The sequence below is a fragment of the Balaenoptera musculus genome, chromosome 2 (genome assembly GCF_009873245.2).
Source record: "Balaenoptera musculus isolate JJ_BM4_2016_0621 chromosome 2, mBalMus1.pri.v3, whole genome shotgun sequence".
Classification (NCBI taxonomy): Eukaryota; Metazoa; Chordata; class Mammalia; order Artiodactyla; family Balaenopteridae; genus Balaenoptera; species Balaenoptera musculus.
In genome coordinates this window covers 32,668,479-32,687,978 of record NC_045786.1, presented here as the reverse complement: position 1 = coordinate 32,687,978, position 19,500 = coordinate 32,668,479, and the positions used below count along the sequence as shown (strand labels likewise).

Here is a 19,500-nt window from a genome sequence, read left to right as displayed (position 1 = left end):
AGAGACAGAGACACAGAGGGCCAGGGACAGGTGAGATGATGCCTTCTTAAATAGAGTGGTTAGGAGAGACCTCACTGACAAGGTGACATTGGTTAGGAGGAAATGATGGAGCAGGTCATGCAGATATCAGGGAGAGGGTGTTCTAACAGAGGAAACAACCTGTGCAAAGGCCCTGGGGCAGAAGCATGGCCTGGTGTGATAGGAACAGCAGGACCTGGAAGACATGGGAGAAGTGAGTGGAGGGAGTAGGGTAGGCGATTTCCAGGGCCAGAGGCTGGGGCACCAGATGCAGGACTTCAAGATCACAGTGAGGACTTTCATGAACTGTGAATGACATGCAGAGCCTTGGGAAGGTTTTGAGCAGGAGTGACAGGGTCTGACTTAAGTTTTAAAGAGACCACTGTAGCTGCTGTGGAAATGGCCTTGGGACAGCCACTCATCATTGCTCAGTCTTTTCTTTTTCTGTTCTTAGCCCCTCTATTTGGATTAAATGATGACTCAGTTGTTGACAGTAAGCACTAGGGTCTGAGAACACAAAATAACCAACTCCCTATTTCACTGTTTTCATTCAGCTGAGAGTTATTTACTACTCCCTCCACAAATGCCTACACATACACATCTCTGAGGCATCACTTGCTCTATTATGCTGTAATTATTTATATGCACACCAATGCTCCCCATTAAGCCATGAGCTCCTTTAGAGCAAAGAAATAATGGCACAAGTCTCCATGGTGCTCACAGACAGTTTTTATTAGCCAGAGTCCTGCCTCCTAGGAGATACACAGCCAACCAAGGCACCCAGCTAACATTTTGTTCTTGATTGCATGGCTGATTCCATGGCTCACCTGGGATGGGGATTTCTGCAAAGCCGCTTCAAGGTCTGGTTTCCACAGGTACAGAGAGCTCCATGTGAGGAAAGGCCAGACAGGGCCCTGTCTCCTCCACACGGGATAGGACACACAAGCCAAATGGGCCATGCGTCGTGGAGCAAAAAGAGAGCCCTGAGCTGCCTCCTGGAGGCCTGGGCCCTTGGGGTTCCTCATACGAGCCAGGCCATTGGATGGCTGCCTGCCTGCCCTCCCACACTGGCCAATCCCTAGCCTGATTGCACCCTTTCTGCATTCAGTGTTGCACACATAATGCAGCTGGATGCCTTCCACTTACTGGGCTCTATGAGCTTTGGCTGCTGGAGTATAAGGACCAAGCATCTGAATAGAAGGCAAGGTGAGAGCATGTTACCCTGTGCTCTTCTCCAGGCAGCTCCTGGGTTGCACCCACCAGCCCCAGGAGCCTGTGACCAAAGGGAGCTGCTTCGTCCTGGGGTGTGAGGGGCCTGGGAGCAGAGTGCCCCAACTAGGAGTGGACCATCCTGCTGACGGGTCGTTTTTCTGTGAAGAAGCTTTTAAGCAGCAGCACCTGGCTGAAGCTGACCACGAACAGCACGATCGTCTCACCAACAGACCAGTAAGAGACTCGGCTATTCAGATCTTCGGCCCGGGCTCTGTCCTGGGCCTCCCGGAGCCGGTAATGCGTCTGAGAGTCAATCACCGTCTTCAGAGCCTCGTGGATGGTCACACAGGCGGACTCCATCTAGGCAGGAAGAGAAAAGCAGTCATTGTGAACCCTCAGAAAAGAAGAACAGGATCCAGCACACACACAGCAAATGTGATCTTCAACATCCTAGGTAATTTCTACTGAATGCTAACTATGTGTCTATGCTAAGGATTTGACACGGTTGTATTCATAATAAGCCTAACTGAGGCTCAGAGAGGTTAAGTAACTTGTTCGGAGTCACACAGTTAGTAGATGGCAGAGTCAGGATTTAACCTCAACTGTCTGAGTCCTGAGCCTATGCTTTCAAATACTGCCCTGTGTTCTTATTTAATACTCACCATACCCCTGACAGGCAGGGATCATTACTCCCAATTTTAAGGAGGATTGACTGCTTACTGCATATACTGACGAGGAAATTGAGGCTCAAAGAGGCTACATGACTTGCCCAAGGTCACACAGCTAATGAACGGCAGGGCGTGAAGTAAACCACAATTGTGTTGGACTCTGAATCTACTGTTCATTCTATTAAATTTGCTGCCTATACTTCTATGTATACACAAACACATGAAGACATACATTTCTCATGTACATAGACCCACACACACATACAAACATGTGCAAAGACAGACATGTGTGCACATGAATGTGCACACACATGCATATACTCACACATAACGCATACTACTTCACAACTTCCTTTACCTGATAAAATATTATGTGTAGCATGCCGAATTCTGAATATGTCCCACCCCCACTACCAAGGTCCCCTGCTCCAGTCCCAGGAAGCTGTGAATATGATGAGCTGCCACTCCTGTGATTATGTTATATGTCACAGTTGACCTTAAGAGAGGGAGACCATCCAGTGGGCCTGACCGAATCACAGGAGCCCTTCAGAGCAGGGAGCTTTCTCCAGCTGGTGGCTGAAGGAAAAGTCAGAGAGGCTGGATTCAAAAGAATTCAGTGCACCGTTGCTGGCTCTCAAGATAGAGAAGGTCACATGCAAGGACCAGAAAAAGGCCTCTAGGAGTGGACAGCACAACAGCCAACAAGGAAACGGGAACCTCAGTCCTACAGCTACAAGGAAATAAATTCTGCCAACCACCTGAATGAGTGTGAGAGCAGATTCCTCCCCAGAGCCGCAAGAGAAGAGGCCAACCCAACCTGATTTCAGCCTTGAGACCCTGAGCAGAGAATCCAGCCAAGCTGGCCCAGGCTCAGAGCCTACACAACTGTGAGATAATGAATGGCTGTTGTTTTCAGCCATTAGTAGTAATTATTGACTCAGCAATAGAAAACTAAGATATTATGCCTGTGAAAGAACATGTGTTCTTACTCACAGGCAACCTCTAAAGCAATCATTTTATCCACAACCCAGCAAATTCTATCCCAACAATAAGTTCTTGCGCTACGGAAGTTCATAAGCATCCAACAGACGTTTGTTTCCCAAATTCCAAAGGTCAACTACTTATAAAGCTCAACATAAGAAGCTAGAAGGGACCAAACCATTGTGTCACCACCTTGATGGACCCCCGTGAAACCCTCATTTCTCTCACAAATTGAACAGTTTCTGGAAAGCAAAGGGGAGACCATGACCAAAAAAAGATGTTGCCCTTACTTGCTTCATAGATATTCTTGACCCTGGGCTGTTCTAGGAGCTAAACTAGACTACATGAGGAAAGAGAAAAGCTTCCCTTTAGCCTCTGTGTTGACAAGGCAGCATCTTCTGACAACTGGTCTACCTCCTAGGGGTGTGGGTTTCCTCTGCACATGCTGGATGACCCCCCTCATTCTGATCTATAGGGAAGAGGTGGTGAAATGTCACGTGGAGGGAAAATTGACAAGGTCACCGTGTACGAGATGGAATTAGTGTCAAGGGGCAGAATTCGCTGTAAAGAACAAGGTCATTTGTGCTTCACTTTTTCCCCCACGGGGAACCTTGATCCTGCTTTCTCAGTGACACCCGCGTGCCCTATTATTTGGGCTATATTACGGTCTTCTCTGGCGACTGGAGTTAGCATGGGGCTTCTTCACCTTCCCCATGTTTGGTAGGTAGGGTGTAGAGGGATACCTCGGAGATACTGCGGGTGTGGTTCCAGACCACCACAATAAAGCAAATGTCACGATAAACTGAGTCACAGGGATTTTTTGGTTTCCCAGTGCATATAAAAGTTACGTTTACACTATACTGTAGTGTATTAAGAGTGTAATAGCATTATGTCTAAAAAAAAAATCAATGTACATACCTTAATTAGAAAATACTTTATTGCTAAAAAATGCTAACCATCATCTGACAACACAGCGTTGCCAAAAACCTTCAACTGTAAAAAATACAGCACCTGTGAAGTGCAGTAAAACAAGGTATGTCTGTACCTACAGATGTGTGATGTTGAGAAATGGACAAATGATCCTGAGAAGGGTTCCTGACATCAAGAAGTTGATTCAAAAGGGGACTCCTAAGTGACAACTGACTTCAGATGCCAACCACCAGAGGAGACCTCTCAGGGCACAGACCTCTGCACTGGACACGATGGTGGCATTTGTAGGCTTGCTCCCCCTAGCTCTCCTGGTAATGCTTCCAGAGTTGATGAAGGCATGTCAACTGTCACAGAGGAAGGAAGGGGACTAAACTGTGAAGGAACTAGGAAAGAGGTCACAGAGTGGAGTCAGGCTTAACCTACGCAAACCTGTGCCAAAGTGGAAGCAAGGTATGGCCTTGCTAGACGCTTCCCTACTGTGCCCTTCCGGTCACTCCCCATGACCAGGACACAGGAAGATCTGCTAAGTCCAATTAGTTCTATATTTACAGCACCCTGGTGATCTTCGGAAGACCACGGCTATTGAAGGTAGGGCTGGGGAACTCAGGAGAGACACCTCTCAAAATGACACTACAGGAATTCCAAATCATACTCGGTTTTCTTTGAGAGCCCAAACTACACTAATTCATTCTTTCAAATGTTTATTTATTAAGTGCCTACTCGCCTTCCAGACATTGTGTTGGGTCCTGGGAACTGAGAGATGAAATCAGAGTCAGACACAGTCCGGGGTCTCAAGAAGGTCATAATTTAGAGAATGTAATCAGCTTCATGCAATGCCAAAAGAGCTAACAACAGAGGGGTGAGCGGAGTTATGGGAACACCTCAGAGAAAGCTGCTAATCCTGCCAGAGATGGAGGCGTACCTGACACAGGGAAGAGACAAACTGAACCTTGACAGATGGGCAGCATGTCACCAGGCAGAGGATGAGGGGAACGCAGTCCACATAGGAAAAGCATGGCAGGGCTTCCCTGGTGGCACAATGGTTAAGTATGTGCCTGCCAATGCAGCGGACACGGGTTCGAGCCCTGGTCGGGGAAGATCCCACATGCTGCAGAGCAACTAGGTCTCTGCACCACAACTACTGAGCCTGCGCTCTACAGCCCGTGAGCCACAACTACTGAGCCTGCATGCCACAACTACTGAAGCCTGCGTGCCTACAGCCCGTGCTCCGGAACAAGAGAATCCACTGCAATGAGAAGCCCACGCACCACAAGGAAGAGTAGCCCCCACTTGCTGCACCTAGAGAAAGCCCGCGCGCAGCAACGAAGACCCAACGCAGCCAAAATTAAATAAATAAATTTATTTTTTAAAAAAAGGAAAGAAAAGCATGGCAAAGAGCACATGCAGGGCCCAGTATGTGCATCCCATCGGGGATATGTGGAAAGCAAGTCATGGGTAGGTGGAAGCTCACGGTAAAGGCCTTGAGAGTCAAGACTTTAACACGAAGCTCTGTGAGCGTAAGAATGGCAAGGCAAGGATCCCACTTTAAGAGAACCTCCCTGCCAGCCATGATGCAGAGGGGGATTGGTGGTGGGGAAACCACTTTGGTGGCTGCAATTCTGCTGGGAAGAAAAGACGAGACCCTCAATTAAGAAGGTCACCAAGTGGAGGACGAAGAGTGGATCTGGGAGCGATTTAGGGGACTTGGTAACAAGGTAGAGAAGATCATTCTTAAAATTAGTGGGATGGACAGAGATACACATATACATGTGTATACATGCACGTGCATGCCCGTGTGTATATGCATGCATGTGCATGCGTACACACAGACATACATACACACATGTTCAGAATGTATAAATACACAGAGGCTTTGTTTTTAAACACTAGGGAAGGGCTCACTGGTATTCCAGGCTAGAATTCCACCCTCCGTGTTTATTTCCATCACAAGCTCATTCAGAAACTCAAGATGTACATTACATTCACTTGAACTGGGAGCTCCTGGGACCCCTGAGCCCTAGCCCAGGCGTTCAGCAGTACAGGCTGGTACCTCCAGCCTCCTCCCAGGGTCCAGAATCACTGGAGAAGGAGTCGGGGTGGGGGTGGGGGGGTGGAGGGGAAGAGAAACGGAGGAGGACACAGAAACCATGGGTGCTGACACCCCGGGCAAAGGACACATCAGATATGCCATGTAAGGCATCACTTCAAAGACATGGATCAGATGTCACCAGCCAGAGACCAGCACTGCACTTCTATGAAGAGGGCCTGAGGTCTTTACAGGAACAACCTCAGATCCGATCAGTGACAGGGAAGGAAGCCAGTTCTCAGGAGGTAACAGAGCAGGAGGTGGTACTCTATGGCTTTCCTGGCGTCTAAAACCAGAAGACACCTTTAGAACCTGGCACGGGCCTCACAGGAGACCCCAGGGCAACACATCACCAAGATTCAGACACCTGGAAGCATCCCCTTACCGTAAAAACATGCTACTTCCCCGTCCACTGGGATCTGCCGTTGGCATTAGTCAAAAATACCACTTCAGCTTGTTCCCACAAAATTTCAGTTAGGCGACCCAGCCAGCCTGCTTCCTACCCAGCAGGAAACCAGCAGAGGCCCTTCTGTTGCAAAGAGCCCTGTTTTCGCAGGGCCATGGGTCCCCAGCTCTCCTGCAGTGCGACCTTCACCCCGCTGAGACCTCCAGCCCTGGCTGGTTCCCAGTGTCCGGGAGCCCCACGGGGATTGTGGGCACCGCTCCATCATGACGGGTAGTCTCTGGAGACACCCTGACCTGTCTCCCTCCCAGGACCATCCCTTTCCTCCATCCCATGCCCACATCCCATCCCGTCTCTACCACCTGCTGATGCCCAGGTCTTCACTCTGTAACCACCAGCAAATTCCTGCAGCCTCACCTCATCAGGACCTCCACGGATAGAAGCACTTGGCTCTTTATTTTATTTTATTTTTGGCCGTGCAGCACACGGGATCTTAGTTCCCCCAACCAGGGATCGAACTCGCACCCCCTGCAAGGGAAGCGCGGAGTCTTAACCACTGCACTGCCAGGGAAGTCCGCACTTGGCTCTTTAAATTCTTCAAGAGCTCAAAGGCAGCGTCGCAGGGGCTGGCCTCAGAGTAGAGTTAGGAAAACTTTTAATCTTCCCTCGACCACCACTGAGGCAGCCCTGGACCTTGGACCTCTGTCAGGAACCTTCAGCCTCCGCTAGGATCTGCCCAGACTCCCAGGACGCCCAGGGCACCTCAAGCTTGGCCTCCCTCAGCAGCATCCCTAGCCCATGTCCTCTGCCAGGAGCCTGGTCATGCTGGAACTCAGGCCAAAGACAAGTCCCTCTGGCCTGGAGCCCTGGCCCGGGACTCGGTCACTCTGGATCCTATTCTTTCACCCTAGGGCTGCTACTGGTGCCAGAACACACAGCCTCTGGCCCAGCACTGAGCCGGACGAAGCCTCAGGGGAAGAGAGAAGACAGCTGCAGGTAGAAAGGGGATCCATGCCAAGCAAAATAAGATCAGGGCCGGTGAGGAAAGTAAAGTGATGCCCTGAATACCTGCACATGCTGTTCTCCCCACCCAGGAGGCCTTTCCTCCTCCTGTGCCAGACACACTCCTAGGCCAGCACCCAGAGTGTCGCTTTAAGCTAAAACTCTCCCTGTGAAGACTTCCCTGACCCTCCTGGAAGAGTCAATTGGTCCATCCTCTGACAACCCTCACCCTTAAATCTCAGCTCTGATCAGAGCATCCTGGAGCTCCCTGGTTTACAGGGTCGCATTCCACGCAGGGCTCCTGACAGCCGGGACAGCGCCCTCTGACCTCCTCATACTCCCACCACCGGGTGCAGTGTGCAGACTGAGCGCGGGCCCACCACAGGCGAGTGGGAGGCGTCTGCGACAGGCACAGACCAGGCAGGGGGGTCAGAGGTACAGAAGGAGAAGGAAAGAGCTCTTTTGCGGCCGGGCAGAAGGAAGGATGAGGTTCCCAGATGCAGAAGAGGGGAAGTGCAATCACTCCTTCCTGCAACAAAACCAAACTCTAATTCTAAGGCTCCAGGAAAGAATGTCTCTAGTGCGCTAATCCACAAAGCCTTTTCTCTACTGGTTTCTTTTCCACTGCTTAGAGAGAGAAATCCTTCAGCTCAGCTTCTGGAGACTCACAAAATCTTCAAAACAGAAGCTATTTCATCAATGACCAACAGACCTCCTGAGAGGACAGGTTATGAAAGATCTTACACATAAGACACACCCTGGGCTGGACCTCCTATCAGCAGTCATGCCGCTAAGTTCAAACGCACTGCTGTCCAGTGGAACTCTCCATGCATGGGCACCAGCCACTTGTGACTACTGAGCACTACAAATGTTGGTATAGAGCAAACAAGGAAGGGAATTTTTAATTTAATTTCAATTAATTGTCAACAGCCATATGTAGATAGCTGTTACTGACTGGACAGTGCAGTGCTAACCTCCAACTGCTCAGAGAATGAGCGCATGGTCAAAGCCACAGAGGAATGGAGCCTGTGGTCACCTTGGAGGGCAGCCCAGAAGGTAATCTGGCATTGCTGGAGACTCAGATGCTCTGGCTTTGGTTCTGGAACAGGTGCGGCCACAGAGGCTCATTCCTGTCTTGCAGGTTTCCCTGGGTCCTGCCACTCAGTCACTTGACAACTATTTGGTGAGCTCTTATTCTATGCCACACCCCAGACACTGGGGCGCTGGGGATTCAGGGGTAATATAGAGTCCTAGCCTCAGAGCCTGCATATGGGAGGGAGGGAGAAGCTTAAATAGCAGGAGGGAAGACTGATGGAGGAGGCTGGGGTCGGATGATAGTTAACTGTGACAGCCATGGGTGACAGAGATGACTATCTGTCCTCCAAAAGTGTCACCGTTTCTCTTCCAGATTGTGAAGTTTGTTGCTAGGAGGTGACTGCCCAACTGAACTGTATGTGCCGCCTTCGTTTCATCCAGACTGTTCACAGGACCATTTCTCAACAATGAGATATGAGTGGGTGTGATGGCGTCACTTCTGGGCCAGGGCTTTTAAGAAGCAGATGGGACTTTATCATTCTCTCCTTCTTTTGGTGGCTAGAAACAGAGGACTCTGAAGCCCTAAGGGACATCAGAAAGAAGGAGCCTGGTTTCTTGAGTCACTCCATGGAGGAAAGTCCTCCACCCCTATCCCCACTCTCTGGATTATTATTTGAGTGAGAAAAAAAAAAAATTTTCATTGTGCTAAGCCATTGATATTTGGGATTTACTTGTTATAGCAGCCAGCCGTTGTTACCCTAACTAATATATACCACACAAAGTAGGACTAGTCTTTCTCATGTAGATACATCATATCAGCAGAGAGGCATATGCTATGTGTACTTTGAAACTGGTGCTGTGTCAAAGACTAAATGGGAACGCAGGAATATCAGAGGAAAGTATTGCAGGGATCCAGTTAAAGAATGGAGAGGAAGACCAAAAGGAGAACATAGGGTCTTGTAGGACTGGATGTGAACAGAGGGGCAGAGTCGATACTGAGACTTCAGACTGGAGCTGGATAGCTGGCGACTACTCATCAGCCAAGACGGGCACAGACGGGAAGGAGCAGGCTGGGGGGAGGGGGTTCATCTCAGCCTGTTAGTGTCCACTCACCTGGGTGAGAGCCGTGACTCTGTTCCCCATGTCTGGGAGAATGGGGGGCTCATCGCCCACTTGAAAGTCAAAGTAGACGGTCTTGTGAGAGAAGGTGGAAAACTCATTACTGAAGCAAAACTGATAAACGCCCTTGACCTCAGCCTGGTGTGTGAAGCTGTCATACTGCTTCTTGGTCTCCCTGTAGATGGTGTTCCCCAGGGGGTCCTCCACATAGCAGTCAACGTCGTAGTGGCCTCCAGTGATGACCTGACAACCGCAAAAGACACCCACAGTCTGCTGTTACCAGAGGGGCAAACACCACTTACCAAAGGCCGACCAGGCACTGTGATTACACGTCACCAACATTTTTTTCATTTAATCTTCACAGGCTTCTAAAGGCTGACACTCCCCAATTAACAGAGGATGACACTGAGGCTGAGAGAGTTGAAGTTCACTAGCCATGGTCTTGCCGCTTGAAAGCGACAGAGCTAAGACTCGAATCCATGTCTGCCTGACTCCAAAAGTTTTGCTCTGCAAGAGTGCAAAGAGCCTAATCCTTCCCATTTTACAGAAGAGGTAACTGAGGCTCCAAGCTTAAGTAAACTGCTGAACGTGTCTGGTAAACGTTAATATTATTGCTGATGGAATGCAAGGGGAAAGCACATATAGACTGAAGCCTTCACAGAATCAGTGATTACCAGAGGTGGGCGAGTCCTCAGGAATCATTAGTTCAAACTCTCTGTGTCAACACAGGAAAGACAAGACCTGCAAAGGGCAAAAGTCACAGAGGTGGTCAATGACTACAACTAAGGTCCGTCAAAGAACACAGTCAATGGCCGCCATCTGCTTCCAAATGTTAAAATTTCCTTTGGTCCAGATGGAAGAATTTGCTTTGTGATTAGTGAGCTTCCTAATGCTGGGGGTGTGTAAACTTATGCTGAACCTGCTCTAACAGGGGTTCCTGACCTGGCAGGGACCAGATGACCTCTCAGGCCCCTCCATCCTCACAACGACCACGTTTTGGTGACTGTATCTAGGTTACCCCTGTTAGCGCAGCTGCAATTTCCACACTGTCCACGGACATGTGAAAGTGGCCACATCAGTGACTCGGAGGTCATCGCACATAGTGCTGTCCCCAAGCACACGCCTCTTTTAGTGGCTTTGATCAGACAGCGCCCACCATATGGCCTGCCCCTACGCCTGCTTCCCGTGCCAACTCATTTCTGTAATGCCTGTCCGTATGTGTCCACAAGCAGACGCGGGTCTGGGTATGATTCCCACCCAGCTCCCTACTCTTAGATCTGCTCACGAAACCTTAGGGGCAGATCTCTCACTCAAGACCTGCTCCCCTGAACTGTGAGCCATGAGATCTCTCAAAGGAGCCGGGAGTGCAGGAGCTAGGAGCTTTTCTGAGTCATATGGCAGCAGCCACAACACCACTCCTTGGAAACACTGCCAGGGCTCAGAGCCTGCGCTGACACCTTTCCAAAGCGCCATTTCTCATCACTTGCCGCGCTCACCCCAACTTGACTTCAAACACTGGAGAGAGGGAAAAATAAAACCAAGAACCCATTTCCTCTCGCTGCCATTTTTCAGTACAGGCGGGGACAAACTGGTCCAAAAAACTTGGGGCAGAGAGCCTGTGTCCAGCTAATCAGACATGGCATTCCTTAGAGTCAAGGGGCCTGCAGGTCACTGAGGACAACTCCCCAGGATGGAGGACCCGCCCCCCGGCATCCACACCTGGGCTCTGACTTCCTCGCGGGGAAGTCAGCTGGTCTCTGGTCATTCCCGCCCCCTTCAGCCTCTTTGGCTAATTCCAGCCACTCCAGCCTGGGGCGCACCAGTGACCAATGGAGACCTGGAAGGGGGAGAGGAGGCGCTGCCGGGCGCCAGGGCCTCACCTGGTAATCCAGGGAGAACTTCACGCCCTGCTCCACGTCCTCGTGGAAACACTGCTTGGCGTTGTCAGGTAGCTCGAAGGTGAGCTCCGCGCCCCGCGGCCGCTCCGCCTGGAGAAGCAGCAGCAGCAGCAGAAGGGGCAGCGCGCAGGCGGAGCGCGAGGCCACGCTGCCCATGATGCTCCCGGTCCAGCCCCGTGGGCCGCGGCTCGGGCGTGCGCTCCTCGCGGATGGGACGGTGGCTGGGGGACCAGGGATAAGGCGCAGAGACAGACGTGGCGCTAACCGGGCGCTGCGCTTCCGGGAGGGCGGGAGGCTCAGCGCGCAGCCGCGCGCTCGGGGGTGGTCCCGGGACCGAGGCCAGAGAGCACCACGGCCTCCCCCCGCCCCCCTTCTGCCCGCTGCGCCTGCGCGCTGGCTGGGCTGGCGAAGGGGACACGCCCCCTCCCCCGCCCCGCGCTGTTCTGCTGGGGCGTCTCGGCGAAGGTGAGGCGGGACGGCCACCCCCCAGCGCGAACCTCCCCGGAAGGGCCCTCTGCCAACATCCCCGACAGAAGTTTTCTGCATCCTCTGGGATCCGCAGGCTTGAGTATTCCCCGGAATTGGCCCAGGTCCACGCAGTCCATCCTCTCTGGCCGCAGCAGCACGAAGCCCATGGGGTTTTACAAGGTACAGGCTCTGCTTCTGACTGGCTCTGTAACTTGTCTCGCGCTTCTCTGGAGAATCAGTCTCCTGGTCTAGAACTGGGTGTGCCCAATACTATCCACAGTAGCAAGGAAGGCTAGAGGAAAGATACGCAAACTCTGGGGACCCAATTAACACCCCCTTTCTCATTCCCATCCCCTTCCCAAGGTGAAAAAGTATGCCACGGGGCAGGGGGGTGGTGGGTGAGAGTAAGTAAAACCCCACAATTACATCTGTTCTGGGGAAAACCGGCAGGGGTGCTCACATACAAAGCTTCCTGAAGCTTCCTGAAGATACGAATACAGGTCTCTCAGGGATTTCAGGTATCTCTTGGTTGTCAGGATAAGTTGAAGGTTCTGGGACAAAACAATCTTTTTTTTTCCCCTTTGACTTCTCAAAAGCGCTGAAAGCAGATAAATTAATTTGCTGTCTTATCTATTACCATTGACCTAAAAAGATATTTTGTATAATCATTACTATAACATTTTATATTCACTATGATCAGGTAAAGACAAAGAAAAAAACGATTGTAGTCGCGCTACTCAGTAAAGAATTTTTTTCAGAACATCATTAGGTGAGGTGTATCTTGATTTTAGCAAAGAATTTTACTGCCTATATAGGTCTCCACGTGGATAAGACCGAAGTGTCCTGTCACTGGGCATACTTGACGTTGGATTAAGGTACTAATTGATGTGAAAGCAGTCTGTTGGCTGTTAAATAACATGCTCGCATAATGTAATTATTAATATTTACTGGCTCTGTACCAGACTTGGCAAGATATATAGTGTGCTTTGAGCCTCTTTCCATGGCTCTGTCCTGTTAAACATTATTTTTCAGTAACTGGTAGAAAACATGTAAGTAGTAATCATCTAATCTTGATGCACCAAGTGGAGAAACAAATGACAGATGTAAGACCGAGATTACCTTGGCCAGCTGGAGTACTCAGCGAAGGTTAACAAAAGAAATTTCACCAGGTTAAATGTTAAATCCTACATTTAGTTCCAAGAAAACACCTGCATACTCTCAGGGACGAGAAACTTGGCTTGGCAGTAGCTCAAGTCAGAGCAGTTGAAGACTGATAATCAACAGTTAGCTGAATAAAAGACAGTGGAAACGGATGAACTAAAAAAAGGAGCCCTGACTTGGGCTGAGTTAATAAAAAAAAACAGCATTGTTTTAGCACTTATTGTGTGGAAGTCACTATTACTGAAAGGAACTGCCTGCCCAGTAACAGGCAATGATCAGATCACATCTATTGTTCTGTTTTAAGAGGGACATTAATAAAATAGGGGGTATAGGAGGTAATTAGGAGGGGAGCAGTATAATAAATTGCCAGGAAGGCTTCTCAAACAAGGTAAAGTCAAAGGAAACAGTATTTAACCTGGAAGAGTAGAAACTAAGAAGGAAGAGAGTGTTAGCTTTAAAAGTTTGCATAACAGCAATCGTAGCAGCTACCCTTATTTAGCAGTTACAGTGAACCAGCACAGTGCTGGCTACTTATACACTTTTACATATTTTACACTAATTAATCCTTACTCACAACCATGGAAAGAATTATTATTGTTTTCCCTTGTAACAGTGAAGAAACAGAAACTCTGGCTGTTTGAATAACATTTGTCTCAGTAAGCCTTTGCCATGTAACTACTCAGTGGCTTAAACGAACAATGACATAATTTCTCATGATTTTGTAGGTCGGCTGCGCAGTTCTTTAGCTGGTTTTGCTTGGGCTTCAGGGCTGGGAAATCCAAGATGGTCCCACCTACATGTCTGGCAGCTGGTATAGTCTGTTGACTGGGGCACCTTAATTCGCCATGCATCCTCTCACCTCCTGTAGGCTAGATGATTTCCTTATATGGCAGGCTCAGGGCAGCATCTCAAGAGAGCCTGACACAGCCTGGCCCTTCTCCCTGTGCCCTCCCTGCACCCCCCCCCCCCCCACCGCTCACTACCTTCCAGAATTTGCCCAATATCACTTTTGCCACATTCTGTTGGTCAAAGCACGTCCCAAGGCCAGCCCAGATTCGAGGTGAAGAAATAGACTCCATCCATCTCTGGATTGGAGGAGCTGCAAAGTCACATTCAAATGAGGATCATACTAGGGTGGCAGGAATCTGTGATCATTACACAATCTGCCATAGTGCCCAAATTCGCTCAGCTTGTTGATGGCTAAGCTAGCAATTGAACCCAGGTCTGCCTAATTCTAAAGGCCACGTGCTTTTCACCACACACACTGCTCTACCCATTCCTCAGGGTACATCTGTCCTGCATATTCCATCTGCCAGACTTGGGATGAGTCTGACATTGAGGTACATTTCAACTAACATAAGAAATGACTTTCTGGCAACCAGAGCTTTCCAAAAATTGATGAGCAGAGATAATGATTTTCTTTCATCCCTTAAAATATTTAAGCAGAGACTGTATAAACAGCCAACCTCTTGGAATGTTGTAGAGAAGATTTGTGAACTGAGCGATGGAGTGTAATGGTTGATGACCTTTAAGCTTCCTTCCAAGCTTTGTTTTCCATGATATATGGTAGAAACTTCCAAAAGTAGGGAAACTTGGAAAACAAAAGCAAAACCATTACCTGTCCACTTTCATGGTTGCCTTTTGTAAAGGCCTTTTAAAACAGTAAATTAAAAATGAGTATCTTAATAGATTCAGAAAAAAGCATGATAAAAAAAGCATGACATCCACTCACAATAAAAACTCTTAGCAAACCAGAAATAATAGATAACTTCCTTCAATGTCTATAAAAATATCTATTAAAAAATAAGAGCCAACCTCATGGTTAATGACTAAACATTAAAATCCTTCCCTTTGAAATTGGAAACACGACATGAAAGCCTGCTATCACAACTGCTATTTAACATTGTTCCAGAAATTCTAAGCAGTAAAGTAAGGCAAGAAAAAGAAATACAAGGATAAGAATAGGAAATATGAAAGTCAGAATATGAGGGGCACCCAAGGGATGGACTCAGAAATGTTCCCATTGTGACTCTTTGTTGAATTGCACACTTATGTTCTGTGTGTGTGTTTTCTTTCACAATTTAAAAGGTTTAAAAAGAGAGTAAGTGTCTTATAATGACATAGGCATTGTAAGGTGGACCCATCTGTCCCCTGAAGCAGGATTTTTCATGGTTGCATACAACTGGAGCACCGCCCAGCATGCTCTTAGGATTTTGAAAGAAAATCCATTTTTATCCATGCCTTCTACATGTAATTGATGGTGAGGAAAGAAAGCAATGTAGTCACTGTGGACTGACTGAGGCAAATAGAAAGTTTGCAAACCACTTATGTTGCCATGGAACTATAGCCAATACCAGGCTTTCCCCAAACAAACCAGAGAAAGACGACACGCAACACCTCGCGTCACAGCACCAAGAGGGCCAGATATTCCCTCTCTCCCTGCTTGTAGGTCCCAAGACATGTGGGCATGTGACCCAGGCTCCGCAAACCAGAGGCTCTTGCATCTGAAATCTTGAGGGGGTATCCGAAGACATGGAGACGTCAAAGATTATTGATGGCAGTGGTAGGATGGAGACTCCAGGGGTGTGAGAGCAAGTAAGTGCCCAGGAGCAGAAGTTCATCCTGAGCGGAAGCTTCCTATGACATGATTTTGGCAGTGAACTTGGCCACTTAGCCTTTCTTAAGTCTTGCCCCTTTTATGAGTCAATTTCCATTCTTCTCATTGGCTCTACAGAGTTTGAGATTTTTTAAACTGAAGTAGAATGGGACTGGATTCTTCATTACCCCAAGGCAGCTAGAAAGCTATAGGATTTACCTAAAATGTCAAGAAGGAATGGGAAAGGGAAATTCCATGAAGTGCTGTTGAAGGCAATGCTTAGAATAAAATAATCTTTTTATGATTATCAATAAACTGGCTGTATAATTGTGTGTTGTGGAAGCATAGGATCAGGAGGATGCTTTGAAATAGCTTTTCTCAAATTTTTTGGTGTTTGTAGCACAGAAGAGACACATACACTAATCCCACTCACAGCCTGTTTTCCTCAGTTATCTCACGGCCTTGCTCAATGACAAGGTGAATGGGAAGATTTGTCTCCCATGTGTCCAGAAGGAGAGGAGGACTGAATATGAGTGAATACTATCTATATCTATTGCATTACAGTAAAAAATAATAAAAAACATAACAAAGACTCAGTGTCTGGTAAAGGCAGGTTAGATCATTTGAACCTAAGTTCCCCCTGAAAACAACTAAAAATACAACTTTAAATGTTTTCTAGAAAGCATCAAAGAGCTGACAAGATTGTAAAGAATTATCAAGCCAAAACTGAAGGGAAAATAGTCACCTGGAGACAGAGACGTTCCCAAATGCTACTTTTCCCATGAGGGCATTTGCCAATTCTGAAAATGTTTAATTTGAATGTTTACAGTCACACAGGAAGAGTGGGCAGAAAACAGAGCCTGAAGAGGGGTGTTGGGGGCGCATGATATCACTTTCTTCCTCAGAAGCTGCCAGGCATCACCCACACCAACCACATGCAATTGGCTACACAGAAACATCACAGTCCCTCCTGGTCCTAGTTATACCAGTTGGTCCCGACCATCACCTCTGTGCTAGTCTCTGTTTGGAGCCCATGTCCTGTGACAGTCATTTCCAACTTCGTGATTTGCTTGTGTTGTTTGTACGCCTGGAATGGTCTGCCAGCTCCGTCTGGGGACCCTGTCCCACACACCATCCACAAAGCCTCTACCTACTTGTAATGAGTCAATGTGGCTGGGCCATGGGGCACCCAGATATTTGGTCAGACATTATTCTGGGTGTTCCTGTAACATGCATTTGCATGAAATTAACATTGGGATCAGTGCAGTTTAAGTAGAGCCAGTTACCCTCCAGGATGTGAGTGGGCCTCGTTCAATCAGTTGAAGGCCTGAATAGACCAAGTGGTTGACCTTCCCCTGAACGAGAGGAATTTTCCAGCAGACAGCTTTCAGACTTGAACTGGAACGTCCGCTCTGCTGGTTCTCCAGCCTGCCAGCCCACCCTGCAGACTGGACTTGCCAGCCTCCATAATTCAGTTCCTTATAATGAATCTTTAGATAGATAGATAGATATCTCATATATATGCCTCATATATCATATATCCTATACATTCCATGTATATGTATATATACTATTGATATATATAATATATATAATTCCATATGTGTGTGTTCGTGTGTATGTACAATAACCTGTTGGTTCTGCATCTCTGGAGTACCTGACTACTACACTCCTCTTACAGCCTGTGTTGTCTTACCTTCTCACTTTATATAATCATTCTTTTATTCTTCTATATCAGGAGAGCTCCTTATGGAACTTTGCTAAAAATTGAGGTATAACTGACATACAACAGCCTGCATCTATTTAAAGTGTACAGTTTGATAAGTTGTCACATATGTATACACCTGTGAAACCATTGTCGTAATCGTGATAGTGAACATATCCATCTCCCCCAAAAGTTTTCTCATGCCCTTTGTAATCCATCCCTCTCATACCTCCCTAACCTCCCCATTCATCCCCATAACCACTGATTTGCTTTCTATCACAATACATTCATTAGCATTTTCTAGAATTTTATATAAGTGAAATCATACAAAAGCACTCTTTTTAGTATAGCTTAAACTCAACACAATTATTTTAGGATGCATTCATGCTGAAGTGTATGTCAGTAGTTCATTCCTTTTTATTGTTGAGCAATATTCTAGTCCACATATGCATGGGTTTATTTCTGATCTCTCTAATTGGTTCCATTGATCTGTTTGTCCTTATTTGTGCCAACATCACGCTGTCTTGATTGCTGTGACTTTAGAAAAAATCTTGAAATCACGTCATGCCAGTCCTCCAACTCTGCTATTCTTTTTCAGAGTTGTATTGGTGGGACTTCCCTGGTGGTCCAGTGGTGAAGAATCTGCCTCCCAATGCAGGGGCGTGTGTTCGATCCATGGTCAGGGAACTAAGATCCCACATGCTGCAGAGCAACTAAGCCCGTGCGCCACAACTACTGAGCTCTCGCACCTCAATGAGAGAGCCTGCATACCGCAAACTACACAGCCCACGCTCCCTGGAGCCCACGTGCCACAACTAGAGAGAGAAAACCCACATGGCACAACTAGAGAGAAGCCTGCATGCCACAACTAGAGAGAAGCCCACGCACCACAACGAAGAGCCCACGTGCCGCAATGGAAGATCCCGCATGCCTCAATGAAGATCCCGCATGCTGCAACTAAGACCCAAAGCAGACAATAAATAAATAAATAAATATTAAGAAAAAAACGTTGTATTGGCTATTATAGGTCCTTTGCATTTCCAAGTGAATTTTATTTTATTTTTTATATTTTGTTACATGGCAAAGAGTAATTAAGTTTGCCAATGGAATTACAGTTACTAATCAATTGACTTTTTTTTTTTTGGCTGTGCCGAGTTGCACGCAGGGTCTTAGTTCCCCGACCAGGGATCAAACCCGTGCCCCCTGCAGTGGAAGCATGGAGTCTTAACCACTGGACCGCCAGGGCAGTCCCTCCAAATGAATTTTAGAATCAGTTTGTTAATTTCTATAAAAATGCCTGCAGGGACTTCCCTGGTGGTGCAGTGAAGAATCTGCCTGCCAATGCAGGGTTTGAGCCCTGGTCCAGGAAGATCCCACATGCCACAGAGCAACTAAGCCCGTGCGCCACAACTACTGAGCTTGTGCTCTAGAGCCCATGAGCCACAACTACTGAGCCCGCGTGCCACAAGTACTGAAGCCTGTGTGCCTAGAGCCCGTGCTCCACAACAAGAGCAGCCACCGCAATGAGAAACCCGCACACCGCAACGAAGAGTAGCCCCCGCTCACTGCAACTACAGAAAGCCCGTGCGCAACAATGAAGACCCAATGCAGCCAAAAAATAATATTAATTAATTTTTTAAAAACCTGCAGAAATTAGCCTAACCATATATATGGGCAGCTGATTTACTACAAAGGCACAAAGGCAGTAGTTCAATGGAGAAATGACAGCTTTTTCAATAAATGGTGCTGGAAAAATTGGATATTCATATGCAAAAAAACACACCTTGTTTTAAAGGACGTGGATCCATATCTCACACCATATACCAAAATAACTCAAATGAATCGTACACCTAAATGTAAAACATAAAGGTATAAAACTTTATAAAAAGAAAAAAACAGGGCAAAATCTTTATGACCTTAGATTAGGCAGAGATTTCTTAAATAAGATCCTACAATCTGTAATAAAAGAATAAATTGATAAATTTGACTTCACAAAAGTTTTTTTAAATTTTAGAAGATTCTTCAAAAGACTCTGTTAAGAGAGTGAAAAATAAGCCACTGGGAGAAAATCTTTACAAAGCATATACTGATAAAGGATGTATCCAGAATTAATGAAGAACTCTCAAAATTCAACAATAAGAAAGCAACCTAATTTTTTAAATGGGCAAAAGATTTGAACAGATACTTCACCAAGAAGATATATGGATGTCAAGAAGCA

The 19,500-nt window shown here is 47.4% G+C and overlaps 1 protein-coding gene and 1 long non-coding RNA gene across 2 annotated transcripts; one reads left to right on the top strand and one right to left on the bottom strand.

Annotated features, from left to right (window-relative positions):
• Positions 1-711: 711 nt before the first annotated feature.
• On the bottom strand, positions 712-11,652 carry TMED3 (transmembrane p24 trafficking protein 3). Its single transcript, XM_036844866.1, has 3 exons — positions 11,335-11,652; positions 9,449-9,697; positions 712-1,590 (listed from the first exon to the last, which is right to left on the bottom strand). Exons 1-3 carry the CDS (start codon positions 11,506-11,508, stop codon positions 1,354-1,356), a joined length of 660 nt encoding a protein of 219 aa, XP_036700761.1. The 5' UTR covers positions 11,509-11,652; the 3' UTR covers positions 712-1,353.
• Positions 11,653-11,867: 215 nt separating this feature from the next.
• On the top strand, positions 11,868-17,932 carry LOC118891193. Its single transcript, XR_005018908.1, has 3 exons — positions 11,868-12,000; positions 15,431-15,576; positions 17,881-17,932. It is a non-coding gene; the product is annotated as an uncharacterized LOC118891193 (long non-coding RNA).
• The last annotated feature ends 1,568 nt before the right edge of the window (positions 17,933-19,500 follow it).

Excerpts from the sequence above, each read along its gene's own strand:
- TMED3 (XM_036844866.1), bottom strand. The coding sequence starts at position 11,508 with ATGGGCAGCGTGGCCTCGCGCTCCGCCTGCGCGCTGCCCCTTCTGCTG. Across the intron at positions 9,698-11,334 it reads AGTTCTCCCTGGATTACCAG|GTCATCACTGGAGGCCACTA; the intron begins GTGAGGCCCTGG and ends TGCGGTTGTCAG. Across the intron at positions 1,591-9,448 it reads GAGTCACGGCTCTCACCCAG|ATGGAGTCCGCCTGTGTGAC; the intron begins GTGAGTGGACAC and ends CTTCCTGCCTAG.